This window comes from Electrona antarctica, assembly GCF_951216825.1.
Source record: "Electrona antarctica genome assembly, chromosome: 19".
In the NCBI taxonomy this organism is placed as follows: Eukaryota; Metazoa; Chordata; class Actinopteri; order Myctophiformes; family Myctophidae; genus Electrona; species Electrona antarctica.
Window position 1 is genome coordinate 18,563,181 of NC_136800.1, and position 20,282 is coordinate 18,583,462.

At 42.4% G+C, this 20,282-nt stretch overlaps 2 protein-coding genes across 3 annotated transcripts in view; both read right to left on the bottom strand.

The window, feature by feature from the left end:
- Window positions 1-1,057: 1,057 nt before the first annotated feature.
- On the bottom strand, window positions 1,058-8,487 carry gorasp2 (golgi reassembly stacking protein 2). 2 transcript variants are annotated; one of them, XM_079530227.1, is made up of 10 exons: window positions 8,268-8,487; window positions 7,572-7,652; window positions 7,227-7,430; window positions 6,054-6,140; window positions 5,676-5,806; window positions 4,847-4,979; window positions 3,885-3,996; window positions 3,102-3,188; window positions 2,851-2,973; window positions 1,058-2,434 (listed from the first exon to the last, which is right to left on the bottom strand). In XM_079530227.1, exons 1-10 carry the CDS (start codon window positions 8,328-8,330, stop codon window positions 2,154-2,156), a joined length of 1,302 nt encoding a protein of 433 aa, XP_079386353.1. In that variant the 5' UTR covers window positions 8,331-8,487; the 3' UTR covers window positions 1,058-2,153. The 2 variants fall into 2 exon arrangements, with proteins under 2 accessions (XP_079386353.1, XP_079386352.1); XM_079530226.1 differs by having other exon boundaries at window positions 3,870-3,996.
- Window positions 8,488-13,785: 5,298 nt separating this feature from the next.
- LOC306943288 (glutamate decarboxylase 1-like) overlaps window positions 13,786-20,282 on the bottom strand; it is a gene marked incomplete at its 5' end in the record, with an annotated part of 19,953 nt that continues 13,456 nt past the window's right edge. Inside the window, 8 exons of the mRNA XM_079529520.1 lie at window positions 13,786-14,156; window positions 15,276-15,365; window positions 15,828-15,935; window positions 16,862-17,011; window positions 17,315-17,393; window positions 17,862-17,926; window positions 18,052-18,168; window positions 18,480-18,534. Coding sequence (XP_079385646.1) covers window positions 13,983-14,156; window positions 15,276-15,365; window positions 15,828-15,935; window positions 16,862-17,011; window positions 17,315-17,393; window positions 17,862-17,926; window positions 18,052-18,168; window positions 18,480-18,534 — 838 coding nt within the window. The 3' untranslated portion in view covers window positions 13,786-13,982. The remainder of the gene's footprint in view (window positions 14,157-15,275; window positions 15,366-15,827; window positions 15,936-16,861; window positions 17,012-17,314; window positions 17,394-17,861; window positions 17,927-18,051; window positions 18,169-18,479; window positions 18,535-20,282) is intronic.

The following is a 20,282-nucleotide window of genomic DNA, read 5'->3' on the forward strand; positions in this document are numbered from 1 at the left end:
CCCTAATCTTAATTGCTTGCTTCCTATCATCAGCAGGTAGACCATCCATCCATCAATCTTCAGCCACTTATCTGAAGTCGGGTTGTGGGGGCAACAGTTCCAGCAGAGAGCCCCAGACTTTCCTGGCGTTCCGGAGATTGAGATGTAATACTCTCATCTGGTCCTTGATCTTCCCAGGAGTCTCCTCCCAGTGGGACTTGAAGGTAGTCCTATATTAACACATTTCAACCAATAATATGGCTTCACCTGTGTGATGGAAAAAGTACTCACATATTTTACATAAAACAGGGTTCCCACGGTCATGACATTCCTGGAATTATTTTGAAATTAGAAAAAACTTTTTCCAGTCCTGGAAAAGGTTTGGAATGTTTCAAGGGTCCTGGAAGACTATAGTTGGCTATGCATTGTTTTTGGCTATTGCTTTTTTTTTTACAAAAAAAACAAAAAATTACACAAGTGTAATTTAAGTTCATTGGTAAAAATGTGTAGGAACCCTGTTAAAAGTATCAATACCACAATGTTAAAATACTTGTTACGTGAGTGTGGTAGTTGTAGCCTGGAAACTATCTAGTGTATAGTCTGGTTACCAGGCTAAAGGAATTTGGCTAAAGCTTCCACACCTTCATGGACACTAGATGGCAGTGCTACTCTGTTCAATCTAAACAAAATGTTCTTGTTATAAACCTAAACTGACAAACTGTGGAATTATGAAAAGTGTATAACAAAATACTCATTTGCAATGTTTTAATTTGAACACTTTCATTCACTTTGAGTGGATATCATTTAACATGTTCATTGCAAAAATTGTTCAAATGTCTTTTTAAAGGGCATGAAACCAACATGACTATCTAATTATTTTAATAACGTTTTAAAAATGTCGATGTAGTCATCTTGCCAACCCCATTTGTCAGTGTCATTTGACAGAACTAGGAGCATGCAACGTCTTCATTACTTCTGCAATGGTTTCATTCAAAAGCTTGCCTCCTGCTTCTAAGCAAGGCTATGTATTATAAATATTTTAATATCTGAAAGTAGTAACTGACACAAACATGATGCATCATGTAAAATTCCATTGGCTTTATTGCTCGCACTGTACATTAACATGTTTTCACAAAATCGTCTTACGGTGACACCTGGTGGATAAGCGGCATCACTGCAACTCTGCTTTCCACTTGTCACTCAGGGCCATGCAAGGAGGGACCAAGTACTTCTTAGCAACTCCACACACACCCATATGAAGCCATACCTAACCCCCACCACACACACACCCAACACCGACCATAATCCATTCAGTAGTTCACCCAACCGTAACCTCCCGTCCATTCTACCAGCGTGACCGCGTGGCAGTCACCGTCTAAAGAGGGGATTGGTTACAGACGGTATATTAGTTGTGCACACTGTACAAAAGGGGATAAATGTGCCTAATCATTTCTAAACATGATGCGGTGCAAAATAATGCTGATTCATTCAGGAAAATCAAATCAAACGGAAAAAAGAATCATGATGGAATAAAAAATAGAATCTAATAGGGATATTATATAATTATAACCTTTATATATAGTATATAAAAAAACGATGGACAAAAGAAACACATAAACCAAAAAGAAATCCTAACAGTATCTGCAGGTGGTAAGTAGACACTGAGCCCAACACTGTCTGCTTTAGATTCACACTGGATGACGCAGAAACATCTTACGGGCTCATTTCCATTTTTCCTCCTTTTTAACTAGTGGTGGACAGTACATTTACTTGAGTACTGTACTTAAGTACATTTTGAGTATCGGAACTTTACTTGTATTTTTATGCTTATGACAATTCAAAGACGAATGTTGTACTTTTGACTCCACTACAATTTGAGGAAGGGAAAAGTACATTATAGGAAAATAGCCCATGTACTGCATTGCGAGCTTGTAGATATGCTATAACCATCCATGCTTCCTTCATAGCCCCACGCAAATCCTCCCAAACAAACAGCTACTTGGACAAGCTGACATGTTCTGAACATCTGCAAACATGCTGTCCACCCCCTTGGTGAAATAAATAGAGAAACAACACAAAAAACAAAGTGACTGACGGGGAAAGAGAGTGTAACCACTCCGTTTGTGTGAGTGTGTGTTTTGGTCGAACGATAAGCACGCCGCTCCATTCCTGCGTTACGAAGATTCTGTCGTGGTCAACGGCGTGTCTGTGGGTGGCTGCGCTTCCGTGGCGACGGGCGCAGGCTCCTCGGCAGCAGAAGGCGCTGTAACGGCTGTAAGAGGGACCTCTGGGGCGGTGGCGGCCCCAGGCAGGGTGACTGCCGAGGGGGGAAACAGTGGCACCACTCCCTGGGGCAGGAGAGGAGGCAGGGAGGACAGGGTGCTGGGCAGCAGAGGGGGCAGGGGGCCCAGACCCGGTAAGTTGAGGGGTGGGAGAGCAGCCAGAGGAGGGAACGCTGCACAGAGAGAACCACAAGTGAACGACAAATAGTGTGAGGACAGAAATAAAATCTATGTATGGCCAAGTGTGATTTGTGAAACGGTTTCCTAAACGATAAACTGTCAAATTAATGATATTTTAATCATATTGTTCCTGCTGTTCTACATACTGCCAACCAGGTGAGGATATCACAGATTGAGGCTTTAACCTTTGCTTCAATGGAAGATCTTCTGAACATATTGCTAGTTTTACCACTACAAATGCTAAAATCTTAAAATAATAACCGGAAATTCTTTCTTGCAGAAACTGTAGACCATTTTCACTGTGAAACATGCTTGCATAGAAGACATGCTGGCTTCTAAGGAATAGAAGACAGCATGACTGAAATCAGTCATGGCGGCTGACAGCTTTAACCCACGCAGACGGATCTACCTGTGATTCCTGCCGGTAGCGGCAGGCCGCTGAGGCCCGGTAGCGACACGCCGCTGAGATCCGGTAGCGCTGACAGGTTGAGATTGGGGAGAAGGGGCAGGCCGGCCGGGAGCGGCATCAGACCTACGAGCACAAGAAGAACCCAACGTCATGTCTAGGAAGCACTGGCGGAGAGGACGGAACTAACTGTTGTAGGAACTGCATGTCAATGTTTGGGCCATAAACACTGATGGACGTGTTGATGTAACAACCTGGTAGCGTTGTGGAAGGAGTGAAGTTGATGGCAGCAGGGTTGAGCGGAGCAAGGGGGTTGGGTAACAACGGAACTGTGGGTAGACCTGAGAGAGAGAGAGAAATCATTGAATCTACAAAGCAACTGTGCGATTAATGAGACCATGAGAATTGGAAAATTGCTAAATATTTGTGCTTAATGAGCTGTAGTTATTGGGTTACAACAACAAACAGATTCGGATTACATTCATATTATAATTGTGTGATTTCATCCAGAGAGAATGTGTGTGCGTGCGCAAGAGAAGTATGAGTAATAAGAGTAGAAAAGTGCAAGAGATGTAGCCAGACAGAGTGAGTAACCTATGACCTTATGTCAGTTGGTGCTGAGACGTAAAGGCCCATTTATACTTTATGGACATGCCAGGACAGTGCCTCTCAGTCCATAATTCCACTCATACTTTTAATCTGTGCATGTTTTGTTTTTTATTTATTTATTGAGCTTTGGGAAATCATGGTCTCTCAATGGCTCTGGGCTAGAGAGACAGTTTTTGCATGTTAGGTTTGAGGACATAATAGGCACAATAATAACACAATTGGAGCAGAGTAACATATGTGCACATAATGCATCCGTTCTGAACATATAAATGGCACTTAATAAACCGTCTGATCTCAGACCCACTGACCACAACAACACTGCTTTCCAAACACCAATTAGAGTGAACCAAATTATAAATAAATGTAAAGAATCATTTTAGGAACAGAAAGAAGAAAAGAAACTAAGGATGCACCTGTGTGAAGCTCACTGGGCATGGTGGGCGGGGCTGTGGTGCTGACTGACAGGGCAGAGAGGGACTCCTCTAGCCCAGTGGGGACAGATGCTAAGATGGGGGAGGGAGTCACGGCTGAGAGCTGCACCTGGGGGACGGAGTGGAGATGAAGAGAGGAGTAGGACGAGAGACCGTATAGGGGGGAAAAAAACAGGTATGGTGACGTTCATTCAAACATGTTATTAAATAACATTCTTCTCTGCCTCACCCATACCATTTTCCCCAAGTGTTTTAACAGGAAACCTAACAATGAAAGTCCAAATCTTGCCATGAGGATACAGAATATTGTATTGAATACTATTGGACATTAGGGTGGGACACGTTGGCCAGAGTCCAATTGCCCATGCAAATTTACACAGACTGGTTGGTTTGGTTTGTGCCACTCCGCCAGATAAACCTCAATTAATCATGTACATTCGGCTGGTCAAATACCAAGTGACGGGTGAATGTTGGAATTAATAAACTGCCGTGGATGATGGATGAAAACATTCCCTGCTACGTTACAGGAATGCATCTCGGATCAATTAAATCAAGTTGATACTCTAGCCATGTCTCCATCGAAAGGTTTTACAGCATGCCATTATCAACACGGATATGAGAGGGTCTGCGTGACCGTGTCTGTCTGTGTGACCGGAGCTAATCTCACAAACTGCTGGATACGGTCAGCGCCAAACTTTGTATGCATGCTGCCAGTAGCCTACAGAAGTATCCGTCTATCTGAAGTATATTTTTTTCATCTTTTATACCTCGCACACTGAAACCTTACCCAAATTTGGAGTCCTAGATACATAATACGTCAAACTGATGGAGATGTGCCCAGGCCAAGACACATGTTTTAGTACATATAATATAACAAAATATGCTTGACATTTAGATAACAGTACAACCATACATCCTGCTGGAGTATTGTAATGTAAATCATGTAGATGCAGACTGACCTCAGTGAAGCCATCTTTCAGGGGACTCCCGGGCTCGCTGGGAACGTTTGCTGGGAAACTGATTTTCTTGCCCTCTTCAAACGGCCGCGTGGGGATCCTGTGGAGGTACCCGTACCCGATTCCACAACCCAGGCTGCAACACGGGAAAGAAAGAAAACAGTTGACTGTCTGACGATCAACAAAAGAAAACAGAGATCATCTGTCAGTTGAGTGCTGGCGTCCCATGCCACCCAACAACGTTCACAGCAGGAGGGCAACAGCTGCTTACAGTTCCCACTTTTAAGTACCTGGGAAGCATAATATCTGACACCTGCACGATGGAGGACGAGATCCAAAACCACCTTAAACAAGCCTCAACATCTTTTGGTCTACGGAAAAGGGTGTTTCTGAACAGCAACAATCAATCTCTACACCAAAGTGCTTGTGTACAAAGCAGTATGCATCTCCACCCTACTGTATGGCAGCTGCAACATCAACTCAGGTGGCTGGGGCATGTCATTCTAGACTACACAGCCACCAGAAGACCCACAAATAGTAAGACGATGCCTGGTCATCAACGGACACGATGGACAACCGCAAGCATGCATGTGTGTGTGTAGCTAATTACATCAGAATGTAATGATGCATGCATGTGGTTATAGTGTGTAGTGTACACAGCATGCACATTTGTGTTTGTGTGTGTGTATATCCATTTAAGAGTGCGTTACATTTGCCAGGACAAGGTCTATGCAGAACAAGGCTCTGCAGGTTAAGCTCTACTGCCAGATCATGAGGCCGATGACAAACGGGTACCGTGTGTTGCATGCATGTGTGCTTGCGTGCATATTACCTGCCCTCTCCTCCCCAGGCACTGTTTGGTGTGATGACCACCTCTCTACAGTTGTCTGTGTCAGTGTTGTACACATACAGTTTCAAGCCCTTCCCTTCATGGGTCTCTATCAGAGAGAACAGGTCTTCTGACTACAGAGACAGATGAAGACAGAGTGGAACAGGATGTTAAAAGAACATCATAATACAACTTCAACAATCAAAGCAAATTATCTCCTCACTGTAACAGGTTTAAGGCACCAACTGCATTAGAGGTCATCACAGTGGGCAGTGAGTGCACCATGTTCTACTTTGATTATTACACTGTCCAACATACCTCATTCATAATCATAACACTATCCAACATGCCTCATTCATAACACTATCCTATCCAACATACCTCATTCATTACCGTGTCAGCTCCTATGATGTAGTCAGTGTGTGGTCGCAAACCAGCCAGGGCTGCTGGAGAATTTGGCTCCACTTCCTGTGAGATGCCGAGAAGAATGATGAGGAAAGAAGCAGCAAAAATAACAGACCAAAGCATTTCAGTGTCCTGGCCTTGTGGTTAGAGTGGCCTGGCCTTGTGGTTAGAGTGTCCGCCCTGAGACTAGTAGGTCGGAGTTCAATCCCCAGCCGACTCATTATGTTAAAAAGAATAATGGTACCCAATGTCTCCCAACTTGGCACTAAGCATGAAGGGTTGGATTGGGGGGGGGGGGGAAGTCCAGGCAACATACATACGAGGCCCTATATCTTGCACTATCCCTTATCCCTAAACTTATTTGCCATTTTTTACAATTTAAAAACATTTAAAAATGGTACAAATAGTCGATCTGCAAGCTAACAACGTGTCGATGTAGATTGGCTAGTTGAACTATTTTTAAATGTTTTAAAATAGTAAATGGCAAATAAGTTTAGAGATAAGGGGTAAGGGGAGCCCATAGTGTCATGCCCAGTATGCTCATACGTTATGCTGCTGCCTGATGTAAAGGAAACAGGAGACTGCCAACATGATTCGACCATTAACTGGTCTTCATCAGGGCAAGAATGATCACCTTTTTTTTCTTTTGCTCTTTTTCTCCCCAATTTAGTCCTGGCCAATTTCCCCCATGTTTATTGTTCCCGTTACTGCCGACCCTTACTCTTGGTCTTGGGGAGGGTGTCTGTTGACAATTAATCACACCTATGGAGTCACCAGGTACTTATTTCACCCGACAGTGAGGAGTTTCACCAGGCGGGAGTTAACACGTGCGGCGGAACATGCTAACCCTCCTAATTTGAGAGGAGCAACAGAATACCCTTGCCTGCCGGCTTCCCAATTGCAAACACAGCCAATTGTGTTTGTTGAAGCACCCGGCCACACTGGAGGAATCGAACCCCGGTTTCAAGGGTGATGGGTGGGACCTTTACCCGTGTTCCACCTAGACACCCCAAAACACACACTCTTTTTGGCTACTGGGACACACCAGGTAGTGTGTCGTCAGCAAAAACTAACACTATCTCCCCTTTTTCTTGTCTCTCCATGTATCCTATATACTGTACCAAAAAAACAAACATATTGGCTACTGACCAGCACGTGCCAAACATTCTCGTTTGCTCCCTCAAAACTGCAGAAGCGAATGGAGACCCCGAGCAGGCCCTGTCCTCCCCACATGGTGCTGGGTGTGACGGTGGACTCTCTGAGCTCCAGTGTCTTGGATGAGTAAACCAACATCTTCACAGGCTTCTCCACGCTGGCCTTCAGCAGGTCCTTCAGGGTGTCATTGTCCTTGTCCTGGAGGACAGCCATTGGGTATTGGAAAAAGAAGCATTTAATACAATGCAGTGCTGGAGCTCTGTTTTCATCAGACGTACCTCTACTTTGAATGTATACTACAAGTCACACAGCATTTTTCTAGAATGCCAGAGCACTTACCAGTCTAGTGTCATTTATGGAGACGATGAAGTCAAAGAAAGGTTCCAGACCTGCCCGGTGGCCCGGTGAGTTCTCCTGGACCTGCACACACAATAAACTTGAGCTACAGTATTTTATGCATAGTTCATGGTTGCTGCTGCAAATGGTCGGTTGCATGGCTGTGTGTGTGTGCTTTGCAACTCTTGCAATGCACGCGTCTAAACCTTTTGGGAATAAAGTGACCTGGGCTGAAAAACACTGCAGACAATAAGGGGACGAGGACTATAGCGGTCAGCGTCCTTAGAAACGAGCTGGTAGAATCAAACTAGTCACTTGTAGTAGAGGGGGTAGTATAATCTAATCTGTCCTTTTTCTCCCCTCGATGACAAGTAAGCGCGCTGGCTTGGCAGCTTTCAGCTGTAATATCATAGCTGCCTGGTGGCTATTAGTAGCAGCCGTGATGCTTATATCTCCAAGCAGAATGAGAACACATAAACACAATACGCTCTGTCTCTGTCTGTATGTGGGAAAACCAAATGAGCGCAGTAACACGAATCAAATTAAAGGTGAACCTGATCACAACACATAGACAGTACACATACTATACAATACATAGGCTGCAGTCAATTATCACCCCAGGCCTGTAGTCAACAGACTGAGCTAAAGCTAGCTATAGCTGCCTGCTGAATGCGGGCTGTGTGAATGTCCAGCACTGACCCGGAGAACATGGTAGCCTTCAGAACCACCTCCAGGTATCTCCACGCTCTGAGATCCTCCCATGGCTCTGCTGTTTGCTGGAACTGTGTTGTTGTTTCTGTTAAAATGCTCAGATCAGATCACACACAGGCTTTGGAATCTGCCGTTCTACCCCGGTACACGTCGCCGACTAAAAGAGCTGAGAGGTCTGCGCATGCGCTGTTACGTGGCAGGAAGCAAAACAACCCCACAAGGGAAGCGTGTATGTGTAGTTTTTGATGGTTAGTGTTTGTAGGCTTAACGTGGCAGAGGGCTCTGGGGCCCTTCTGCGTAGGCGGAGGGGCCATACAGTTGGAACCAGTTGTGAGTGAGGTTTCATTTTGGCAATGCAAACCATAATGTTTGTTGTCTCCACCAGGCCGAAGGCATGGGGAGAGAGTATGTTTTGCACTCCGTCCGTGTGTGTGTGTGTGTCCTTCCTTCCGTCCGTCCGTCCGTCCTTCTGTCCGTCCGTTATCAGCTAATCTCCGGCACCGTTGGCCCGATCAATGCCAAACTTTGCACACACACTCCCTGGATGCCAACGATTAACCTCTGTCCCACATTTTCCAGAACGGCCTGTTATAGCGCCACCATGAGGCAGCTTTTCACATTGTTTATCTAAAACTGCACCGATCTGCGTGATACGTTGCATGCACACTCCCTAGAGGCCAAGTACAAACCTTTGACCTGCATTTTCCGCATCTGCCTTTTATAGCGCCACCAGGAGGCCGACTTTTGTAAAACACATTTTTTGATATTACTCCTCCAGATTCTGTCCAAAAATCTCACAAATCGTTACACAGTATCTCTATGGTCATGTGCTCAAGTCGGATCTGTCCGATATTTCATATTCCATCCTAATTGGCTATAATTGGCTTTCACAGTTTGCAAGATTGCCCCGTTTTGAACAAAAGCCTCAAATCATGAACGCAGCATGCAATTTACGTGAAATCTTTCACACATTTTCTTACTAGGCTGAGGAATATATCCCACCCTTTTCACATTGGCCTGTTATAGCGCCACCAACAGGTTGATTTTTGCAAAACACATTTTTGGAACAAAATGCTTCAAAAACATGTTTATATTAATCCTAAACATTTTGCCAAACATCTCACACAGTCCTATCCTCCTGGTGGAGACCTGTGCCCAGAAGGGCACTTTTTCTAGTTTTTTCTTGTAATTTTAGTTTTAGTCTTTGGTTTTCTTAGGGGATATCTGTATTTGTTTTTCTCTTATTGCTACTTTTCATCTGCCCCTCAGTTGTCAACGTCATAAAAAGAAAAAAAATGCAAAAACACCATAAACAGAGAATCCCTCTGGTCATTGTTAGTGTACCATTGTTGGAGATTTGTTGTATACTTTGTATAGGTTTCTTGAGTTATGTCATGGATGTATTATTTGGCTGTTGTGAAATTTGACATGTAGCCTACTATGTAGCATTGAAGTGTAATTTTGTTTCTGCCTCTTCCTTGTAAAAGAGACTCCTATCCGTCTCAATGTGTTTTTTACTGGTTAAATAAAGGTTACATAAAAAATAAAGTTTCACAACATAAGAATTCAAACTAGTATTAGGCCACTTTGATAAAGAAATTTAGTTTACTTTTGATAAAAAATCTGAAGTATAAATTTGGGCCAAAAATAAAGTTTCACAACCTAAGAATTCAAACTAGTATTAGGCCACTTTGATACAGAAATGTAGTTTACTTTTGATAAAAAATCTGAAGTATAAATTTGGGCCAATAATATATTATAAATATATATTTTAAAATGTGTTTACTGTTTAGCCCACTACACTAATTTCAAACAGCACAACTCATCATCACTTCCTGAGATTGTCAAGACAGACAGCGAACAACAGAGGGCAGTGACAGACAGTAGCATTGCACTTCACTCTCTCTGTGCTGAGCAATCTGGGTACCCATTGGCAAAAAAAAAAGGAAAAACAGAGCCCTCTTTTCCTTTGAATTTCAACAGTCTGTCTCAAGAGACTAGGCCTATAGTGCTGAGAAGCACTGAAGCAGCCAAGCAAGGTCCACTGTCAAAATCTCCAATTTGATTATATGCTTTCCATGTAAATCGTATGAAATGGCATTGTTTAAAACCTCCAGAGGTAACTCTCTTTCAACAAAATTGGCATTGGAAGCTGTATCACACATTGTAGCAGCACTGCAGCATGCAGGCAAATGATCTACATTTCACATATAGAATGAGAGGAGAGGAAAGGTAGAGGAAAGGAGGACAGGAGAGGAAATATGTTGAGATGAGAAGATGGAGCAAGAGGCGACAAGAGAAGAAGAGAGCATAGTAACACAGCCAATTGGACAGGAAGACACACACAGCTGGGGGGCAAACAAAGCCTCCTTTCGGATGATTAGGCAGAGGCAATAGTGTGTGTGTGCGTGCGTGCGCGCGTGTGTGTGTGTGTAGCTAGGCTAATGACAGAATGTTTATAAGGGAGGCTGAGGGAACACCCTGCGGAAGGTAATTTGTAGAACCAGAGAACATCAGTTTTCTTCTGTATGCTTGTATCTTTATGTATGCTGCAGCTTCAATATAAGATAGATACACAATCTTGTCTCTGTGTAAGCTAAACGGTGTATAATGAAGTTCAAGTCATCACTCAGCTTGTCTCGACTCTATCAGGTAAATGTCAGTGTAATACAATTGGCTTGTCTCTATGTATACAATTTTACAATTTAGGCATTTAGCAGACACTCCAGAGCGACTTACATTAAACAAGAACAACACATGGTAATACATCAAATACATAGAAATAGTCAAGGTTAGAACCTAACATCTGTCTAACAGTAGAATATATGTACAATGAAACTAAGTATACACTATAGGATGCTATGTCTCCATAATATGCTATATAAATTACGTAATATAGCCTTTGCAAATGCTAGTTTGTCGAGGCTAGGGCAAGTGCTGCGGGATAAGGTGGAGTCTGAAGGCATGAGTTGTCATGGTTGGATCAGACTTTGAAGATATTGCTTTGTAGACCAACATAAGTGTTTTGTACTCTGTGCGGGCAGTAACCACGAGCCAATGGAGGGAGCGGAGAAGGGGGGTCATGACAATTTTGGCTGGTTGAAGACCAAGCATGCTGCAGCATTCCTTGCATATGTCATTGTGAGACAGAGACAACAGCTTTAAGTTGTGTCTGTATGCTTCAATTAAAGACAGACTCACATGTTGTTGACTTCAATAGACTTTATTATAGACTTTATTATGTATGTTCTGTTAAAGTGCCTATACTGCAATGAAACATCCAAGGAGATGTCTCCCCTCCATCAAAACTGGTCTCGTCATGAAGACAGCTCACATAATATAGGATTCATTGGTCACATAGTACACATATCATATGATTTTATGCCGTTGTGCAGTACACATATGTGGTCCCTAGATACCATTAATACTTATGAACGTAAACTCTCATAATATTACTGCTATAGTACACATCCATTTACAATGGAAGAAATAAAGGTGGACATTGTGCAAATACATCTACCAGAAACTCTTTCGTACAATTTACGCAGAAGTCCCTGAAACACTTGAGCATACGTGTATTACAAGGAATTATATACTATATTACAGTGAATCTATGAGGATTGAGACAAGGGGGAAAGCAATCCTCTCTTACAAGACTCTTAAGAGAGCGCACTATTCTGTCAGACACCATTGACATCTTTGCGCTTCTGCCTAAAACTATAAAGCAGTGGTTCTCAAAGTGCATATCCTACCAGAAACTCTTTCGCACAATTTACGCAGAAGTCCCTGAAACACTTGAGTATGAAACAGGGTTGCTTGAGGATGAGGAATAGTCTAATTTCACTATTATTTCACCACCTAGAATGAGATATTCTCTTACTATGGCATTAAATCTTTTCAAATGGGTTTCCACAGTGGATAATATGTCATATTATATATCACTTTTGAGGGTCCTTGGTCTGAAGATGTTTGAGAACCACTGCTATAAGTGCTGACATACAGGACTGCCAGATGATGATAATCACCCTCAGCCTCATTATACACCTATTACAGTATACTGTACACCCTCAGTTCATCATAATCTCATTGGAAGGCATTCACCCCGAAGAAACATTCAGTCAAAGAGATGCGAAAACACATAAGGAGATGTGATCCTACAAATTGCGTCAATATTAGGCAGGAGTCAACATGAGGCAACATCTTAGCAACACTGACAACTTATGAGGGGTTTTGTAATTTGTACCTATACACAAAGGGAGGCGGATAGATTGCTGTGTTCCCGATTTTCTCATTCTTTGGCTGACTAAGTCACTACAGATAAACTACTAAAGTTCTGATTGATTGACTTTTACAAATGTATTACCATGTAATATACATAAAGATACAGTTACAATAAAATACCTGACTCTGCAACCAGTGGTAATGCAATAAAGAAATACTATATTTTGTATATAACTAAATATTCATATTCATATGTTAACATAGTTAAAAAGACATACAGGTATCATGTGCTTGCATGGAAACAGACAACGAGCCAGCGTTTTACATCTCCCATTCAAAAGTAGGGATGGATTTAGGATCAACTCACCGATTTCAGATACCAAACTTAAGCTTACAGTAGTTCTTCAGACCAAAGACCCACGACAAGACGACGCCTTTTTTTAGCTGGATTCAAACTTTGTCGTACAATGCTGAAAATAACTGACATACAAGATCAGAGCGCACCGCAGATGCAACGCCTTGTTGTGAGCTTGTAGATCTGCTATTTTGGCACGCGACACCACCATTAAACCTTTGTAACCATATGGTGTTAACCCCAGGTTAAGCTTATATATATTTTTAAACACAGTGCTAGCACAGAGTACACCGCACAATACAAACAACTGCAACATACTGAATATTCACACCTGCTCACACACTGGGTGCAGGGTTAGGACAAGGGGATTGGTGCATTAGGATTTAAATTCATGTGCAGTTGTGAGCACCAATAATTCAATACATAATAGAATTGGCAAATGATAAGTAATATTAGAAGAATCTGTGCTTTCCTTACTTTGTTTATATTCAGGCACACCCGTCACACGTTTATGCCCGTGCGAGCACGCACGCACGCACGCACGCACGCACGCACGCACGCACGCACGCACGCACACACACACACACACACACACACTCACACACACACACACTCACACACACATACACAAATTCCTACGTGATGGAGAAACTGTTGACCAACTGGAGGACACACTAGATTAAATACACACGTGTACAGGACTCTACAGCACACACATACGTACGTAGTACATACATACATTCATTCATTCATACATACATACATACATACATACATACATACATACATACATACATACATACATACATACATACATACATACATACATACATACATACATACATACATACATACATACATACATACATATACAATATATTAACTAGTCAGAGTATGAGCCAGGGCCTTCAGACACTGGTGTATATACTGTATATCCTGCCTAGAGTCTGGGACAGACAAAGTTAACACACTTAAAAGTCTCTCTCATGGCAAAAGGTTCTGTTCAGGACACTGCAGGTATGATTATATCTGCATCACTGTGAGCTTTTCTCTCCATCAACGCGGGCCCTAGAATGAACACAGATAAGATGTCGTGTAGTTCTGGCCTCCTGCCCCCGGGGGGCTGCCTACAGGTCATGGCCCAGCCTCTCTATCTCATCTATGAGGAAGTCGATGTCAGACTGGGTGGCAGCAGGGTTGGAGATGACCATGCGGAAGAAGTTGACCTTCTGACCCTGAGGCTGGTAGCCCACCATGCAGGTCCCTGACTCCATCATCATGGCCTTGATCTTTGGCGCCACCTGTAGGAGCAGAGAAAATTGAATTTGAGCTGAATATATTCTGCAGAACAGGTTCATATTCCTTGGGTAGATTATGATAGGTATATCTGTGTGTGCATGTATACACACATTTATTAGGAGTTGTTAATTGAAATAAATCACTTCTATGTCTATGTTGTGAAACACAACATTCCTTAAAGGGCCACTTCACCCCTTTTGCAACCAGAGCTTATTCTAATGATGTTTAGGACACAAGAAACACTTTCCTGGGGGTTTTATGTGTGTAATATGTTTTTATTTTATTTATATATTTTAGTCATGACGCCATCCATGTTCATGACCAAAAACCTGTCATGAAAAGGTGGTCTCACTTCCTTCCTGGACTAAAAGTCACACCTCCATGCAGCCCCCCCCCCCCCCCCCCCCCCCCCCCCCCTCCACAAGGCGGGGAAGTGCACTAAAGCATTATTTATGGAGATTGTGGGAATTCAGCAATTCAGTCAAACACTAGTCAAACACACAGACTTCATTATGTTTCTGGCCATAGGGTGCACATTTCTAATTGTGCTACTGTTATCTACTACAAATACTATTAACATTGAGTGACTGCAGTTTCTTCCAGCGGTGAAATGTCCCTTTAATACTATATGAGGAAGTCTCCAACAAACCCCTAGTGGTAGAAATCTCCAGCCAAGTGAGCATCATCTGCACTAACGTTTCCTCCAACTTTTGTCAGAGGAAACGTCATCAGTATCCACTATACAGTCATGTAGGTGGTAACAGCCTGAATGCTCGGCCACCCTCCCCCATCCTGCTCTCTCAGTGGCCATTTCATAGCATTGTTTAAACTAGTGAAGTCGGCGGAAAGGAGACCGGGGATTTCATCACCCTTTAATGAGTTTTATGAAAGTACTGCCTGAGCAGGAAGCTGATATATAATAGGTGGACGACATCGCCAGCTTGTTGTTTTGACAGATGCTAGGTTTGAGGTTTAGCTGGTGTCCTAGTTTCATTAAAGCACTAAATTGTTGATTATATTACTTGCACCTGTAAGTGGAACTGTATAAGAGTGTCTGCTAAATGCCTGTTTGGCAATGGAGGAAGATGGGAACCAGGCTGATTGATTGACAGGTGTCTTACCTTGTGGAGCTTCTCTCTTCTCTCCTCGCCCTCCGGCATGCCTCTGATACTGGGTGGAATGTACCAGAAACAAACGTTTGTGTGCTGGGGCTGTGGACAGACAATAAACACTGGCTATCATCACAACCAAACACAAACCAAAGTAAAGTTTAAAGCTCAAAGAATGGCCATATTGGCCAAATTATGATTATGCACTTATGCAGTTGTTGAATATTCTAAATATATCTAAATATATTATTATATAACACAGAACTGGCTGATACAAATAATTAGACTAGTTTCCCTCCATTAGAAGCAGAAAAGAGAAGGTGATTGGAAATGTATAGCTGCAGCTGAAGCCAATTCAACTTGGATTGTAGCTTTCTTGAGTTTGTCACGGCTACAATTGCCGGGCGTGAAAAAGAATGGTAGCCTACAGGCTACCATTCTTTTTCAATTCTTTTTTCAATTATTTTTCAATTAAGTTAAATGAACTGATTATTATTGTCGTGTACAGTACTCAGAGATAACGGTATACAGTTGCATTGTGATAGAGAGAGGAGAGTAGCTCACCACTCCGTCAAACACCATCTGGTATCCCTCTCTGTTCTTGATCTTGTTGTAGAGGTACTGAGACAGGTCCAAACACTTGTCAATGTGCTGCTCAAACCCTATGGTGCCCTGTAGCGAAAACAATTCAATTTAGCCAACGATCAGTACAAACTGTACATTCTTGTCTGTGTGTGATTGTGTAGTTGTAGATGTAATTCTGCGCATCTGTCTTTATCTATATCATATCTGTGTTTATGTGTGCATGTGCATCATAGGGATAGAGCTATGCAATTTTTATTGATAATTAGCACCTTATCGATTCTAGTTGTTGATCAGGGCTTTTATCGAGCCCACTATTGAGCCTTTTCTAATATTTTGTGGAAAGACGTGAGGCGACAAATTCTGCACTAAACCAATCTTTTTCTATTGGCCAGTTGTGAGTGACTGTGAGTTAAATGAAGATGACAAAAGTAAAAAAATATTTTTGCCTGTCATTAAAACAACCATTCAATAAGTGTTAAATGGGCCTGGGCCATGGCTCAGTGGTCCAGGCACCTTGGCTGGTAATCCAGTCTGGCAGTCTGGCACCTTACTGCATGTCTTCCCCCCATCTCTCCCCCCATTTCCTGTCAGCCTACTGTCTGTCCCTCCATAAAAAATATAAAATAAAGGCAAAAGCCACAAAAAAAAACATTAAAAAAAAAAGTGTTAAATGGCTTTATATTATGAATAATACTGTAATAATTATGATAAAATCTCCATGTCTCTTCAGCTCTCTCTATAAACAGAAAATGCATATCTATTTAACCAAAAATGATCACTTGCACTACATTTTACTAGAGCCTTCAAATACAGTAATATGCTTGATAACAGGCTCGAGAAGCTCAAAGCTTATACTGATACCGGGTACTCGATACATTTGGGCTCGGGTTTCGAGCTCCATCCTTAAATTGTGAGTTTGCATGTTCTCTTTGATTGTGTGTATTTGTATGTGGTAATATTTGAGAATGTGGGTGTACGGGTATGGGTATGTGCAATTATGAACTGTACTTCACCTTGGCCTTCCACATCAGCCAGAACTTGAAGATGTCCACATGTCGGCCACACTGGATGGCCTTGTCCCCTGTGTCATAGGTGACATCATACTGCTTGTCTGGTTGGAACAGGTAGCCAGCACACATGGAGTTACAGCCTGCCAGGATGCCCTGAAGATGCACACACACACACAGTTAATGCATCACTACTGGAAACAACCTCACATTTGACAAGGAGTTTTCAAACTGTAACACCATTTAGCAGTCTTTGTTGGTGTGTGTGTGCGTGTGCGTGTGCGTGTGTGTGTGTGTGTGAGCGTGCGTGCGTGCGTGCGTGCGTGCGTGCGTGCGTGCGTGCGTGCGTGCGTGCGTGCGTGCATGTGTGTGTGTGACTGTGAGCGTGCGTACGTGCGTGCGTGCGTGTTTGTGTGTGCGTGCGTGTGTGCGTGCGTGTTTGTGTGCGTATAGGATTACCTTGTCTCTGACCAGGATAGCAGAACATTGTAGAGGCACGCCCATCATTTTATGAGGGTTCCATGTGACAGAATTGGCCCTGAGAAGATGACAATCAAGGTTGTGGTCTTGTTTCATAAAGAAGTTGCACATTGGTACACCCATGGGCATGGCTCTATTGGTACACCTAAACCTAACACAACCATTATTAATTTGATTGGCAGCAGCTGCGTTGCTTACTAGCCTGCCATGTTTTTAAGCTGCTGTAGTTTTTAACATGAACCATAAATAATCTTAGGTTTCATGTCCCTTTGTGTGTCTTGCTCAGGGACATTTTGACACCGGGAGGCGAAACGGTGACCTTCCGATTCCCAGGCGGCCTCTCTAACCACTCAGTTGTTTACTTGTTATCCCAGATATACTTTGTAGTATAACCTTGTTCTATTCTTAGCACTCTCAATTCCAAGACAATTTAATCCTGTAAAAATATTCACACTTTGACTGCTCTGGGTAACAGCGTCTGCTAAAGACCTAAATTGTAACTGTAAATGACATTTAATTCAATCACCTTTCGATCCCGTTGAGCTTATGACGATGTTTCCTGGACATGAGCAGGCCACCTCCCCACGCTCCCTGTTGAAGGAACACGCAACTTTAAAAGGTGTACACACACACACACACACACACACGCACACGCCCACACCCACACACACACACACACACACACACACACATGAGAGTGCGTTCACATTACTCACATCAACGTGAAGCCACAGGTTGTACTTCTCACAGATGTCAGCGAGCTCGTGGATTGGGTCGAAGGCTCCGTAAACCGTTGAACCGCCAGTGGCGTTCACAAACAGCGGCACGTAACCCTGCAGTGTGGAGACAGCAGAGTGGATGAGAGACCAAAACATCATGTCAATAATAATAATAATCCAAATCTACAACGTAACTGAATGTATGTAAATAATTGTAGTGGAGTAAAAATACAATATTTGCCTCTGAGATGTAGTGGAGTATAGAAGTAAAAATATTGGAAATGGGAATTACTGAAGTAAAGTACAATTACATCAAAATTGTACAGTACTTCACCACAGACTGTAGGTGAGTGAGATGGATAGAAAGAAAGAAAGAAAGAAAGAAAGAAAGAAAGAAAGAAAGAAAGAAAGAAAGAGAAACTGACCTTCTGCTTAGCATCAATAATCTTAGCTTCCAGGTCTGCAGGAATGACTCTGCCCCTGAGAAAGACCAGAAAGGTCATCGTCACACAGGAACATCATGACATGAATTTTCACTGTGGAGAACGATGAGCAAAAAAAGGAATCCCACACACTGTCTTCATGGAAAAAAACTAAATCTATAGTTCCATTTAGACGTGACTGTGTCATTCAACTCTAAAATAACAATGATCCAATCAGCTATACTGTATCCGTATGTATGCATGTCTATAGAGCATCGCAGTCCCTTTCATGACAACGCCAGGCCCAGAAAATAAGATGTAGTACTATATGTGTGATATCTGCTGTGTTTCAGTAGATTGGGCTGGATCATAGTCAGAATGTCAGAGAGGGGGTTGTGATGTGCTTTTGCTGTTGATAATATTGATTGTAGTAGGCTATAATGTGAAAAAGGATACAGAATCACTATTGTTGTAATTCTTAAGAGTTTTGTAATAGAGTTTTATGGGTGTTTATGTATGTATATGTTTTAGAGTTTGAATACACCATGCTCCATAAATGGACTGCTCCAGGCTCATTAGCTGCAGCTTGGTATAAAAGGCTACAGGTTGAACTTGTCAGATGCAGAAAGAAGGGTGGAAAGCTGGACACCACTCTGCAAAGAGGGTGACAGAATTGAAAGTTGGCTTTGTTTGTTTTTGGTGAAGAAATATACCAGCTGGTATACCATGCCTCTGTACTGCATTCCAACCACTATAACTTGGTCATTCTCACATATACTCTATGCAGATTGGTTAAAATAAAATTGTACTCATTAAAATAAGTCCCAGATTCTATCTTTAAAGCTCCAGTGATTTATCCAAGATGTTTAGCATTCTTTGACATTTACAATGCTGGTATATATACCCTTAACATGAAACATGACATGTAATTTAATTGTGGAGATGGGAAACAAGATAAAGGATGGTGCGGCTGTGTGTGTGTGTGTGGGGGGGGGCTGTTTTTCCATTTGGGACATTAAGGTGGTTGGGTACCTGTTAACCCATTTGATACGTAGGACAGGTATACTCGTCCTGATTAAAAGACTGAGGATGGTTTGATGGTTTTTAGCCCACGGAGTGTTTTTCGTGCAAAGCTAATGCTTGGAATGGATTCGGAATCATGAAAGGTTGTTAATGGTGGCCAAATGGATTTGGCCACTGTGCCGACCCCGGAGGTCGCCGGCTCGGGCGCCCTAGCTAAGTCATTAGAGCAGGCCCTGGGCTACATACTGTATGTGCAAAACTTTGCAAAATCATCATTCTCTCTCCCTATGCCCCTCTATCATGCAAAACCCTTAGTGGTTTAAAGGACAACTTTAGTTTTTTTTCAACCAAGGTTCAAGTAAAAGATGGGTGTTATTTATTTCATTTTATCTATTTTTGACAGGGAGGGGGATTTCTTTATTATTATTTACTATAGTCATACTAGACCCCAGGAAATGACATCTGGCCACACAAGATCACAGAATCTACTGAATGTGAAGGGGGGTACTAGGGGGATGCCATACTGTGTGTTGTATAGGCTCAATATGTCCGTTTGTCACCTCCCTCCTTGACATTCAATAGATCCCATGATCTTTTGTGGCCAGATGTAATTTTATGGGGTCTAGAATGACTATAGTAAATAACAAAAAAATAAATCACTATAACATTTTGTAAAAATATATATATATTTAGCACCATGTTCAAATGCCCCCCCCTGTCAAAAATAGCTAAAATCGCTAAAGCGAAAGAAAGCAGCAAATGAAACAAAATTCATGCTCATTT

Coding starts and splice junctions, on each gene's coding strand:
- gorasp2 (XM_079530226.1), bottom strand. CDS start 8,330: ATGGGAGGATCTCAGAGCGTGGAGATACCTGGAGGTGGTTCTGAAGGC. Junction 7,653..8,267: donor AAGGCTACCATGTTCTCCGG/GTCAGTGCTGGA, acceptor TTGTGTGTGCAG/GTCCAGGAGAACTCACCGGG. Junction 3,189..3,869: donor GCCCAGTGAGCTTCACACAG/GTGCATCCTTAG, acceptor TCTCTCTCTCAG/GTCTACCCACAGTTCCGTTG.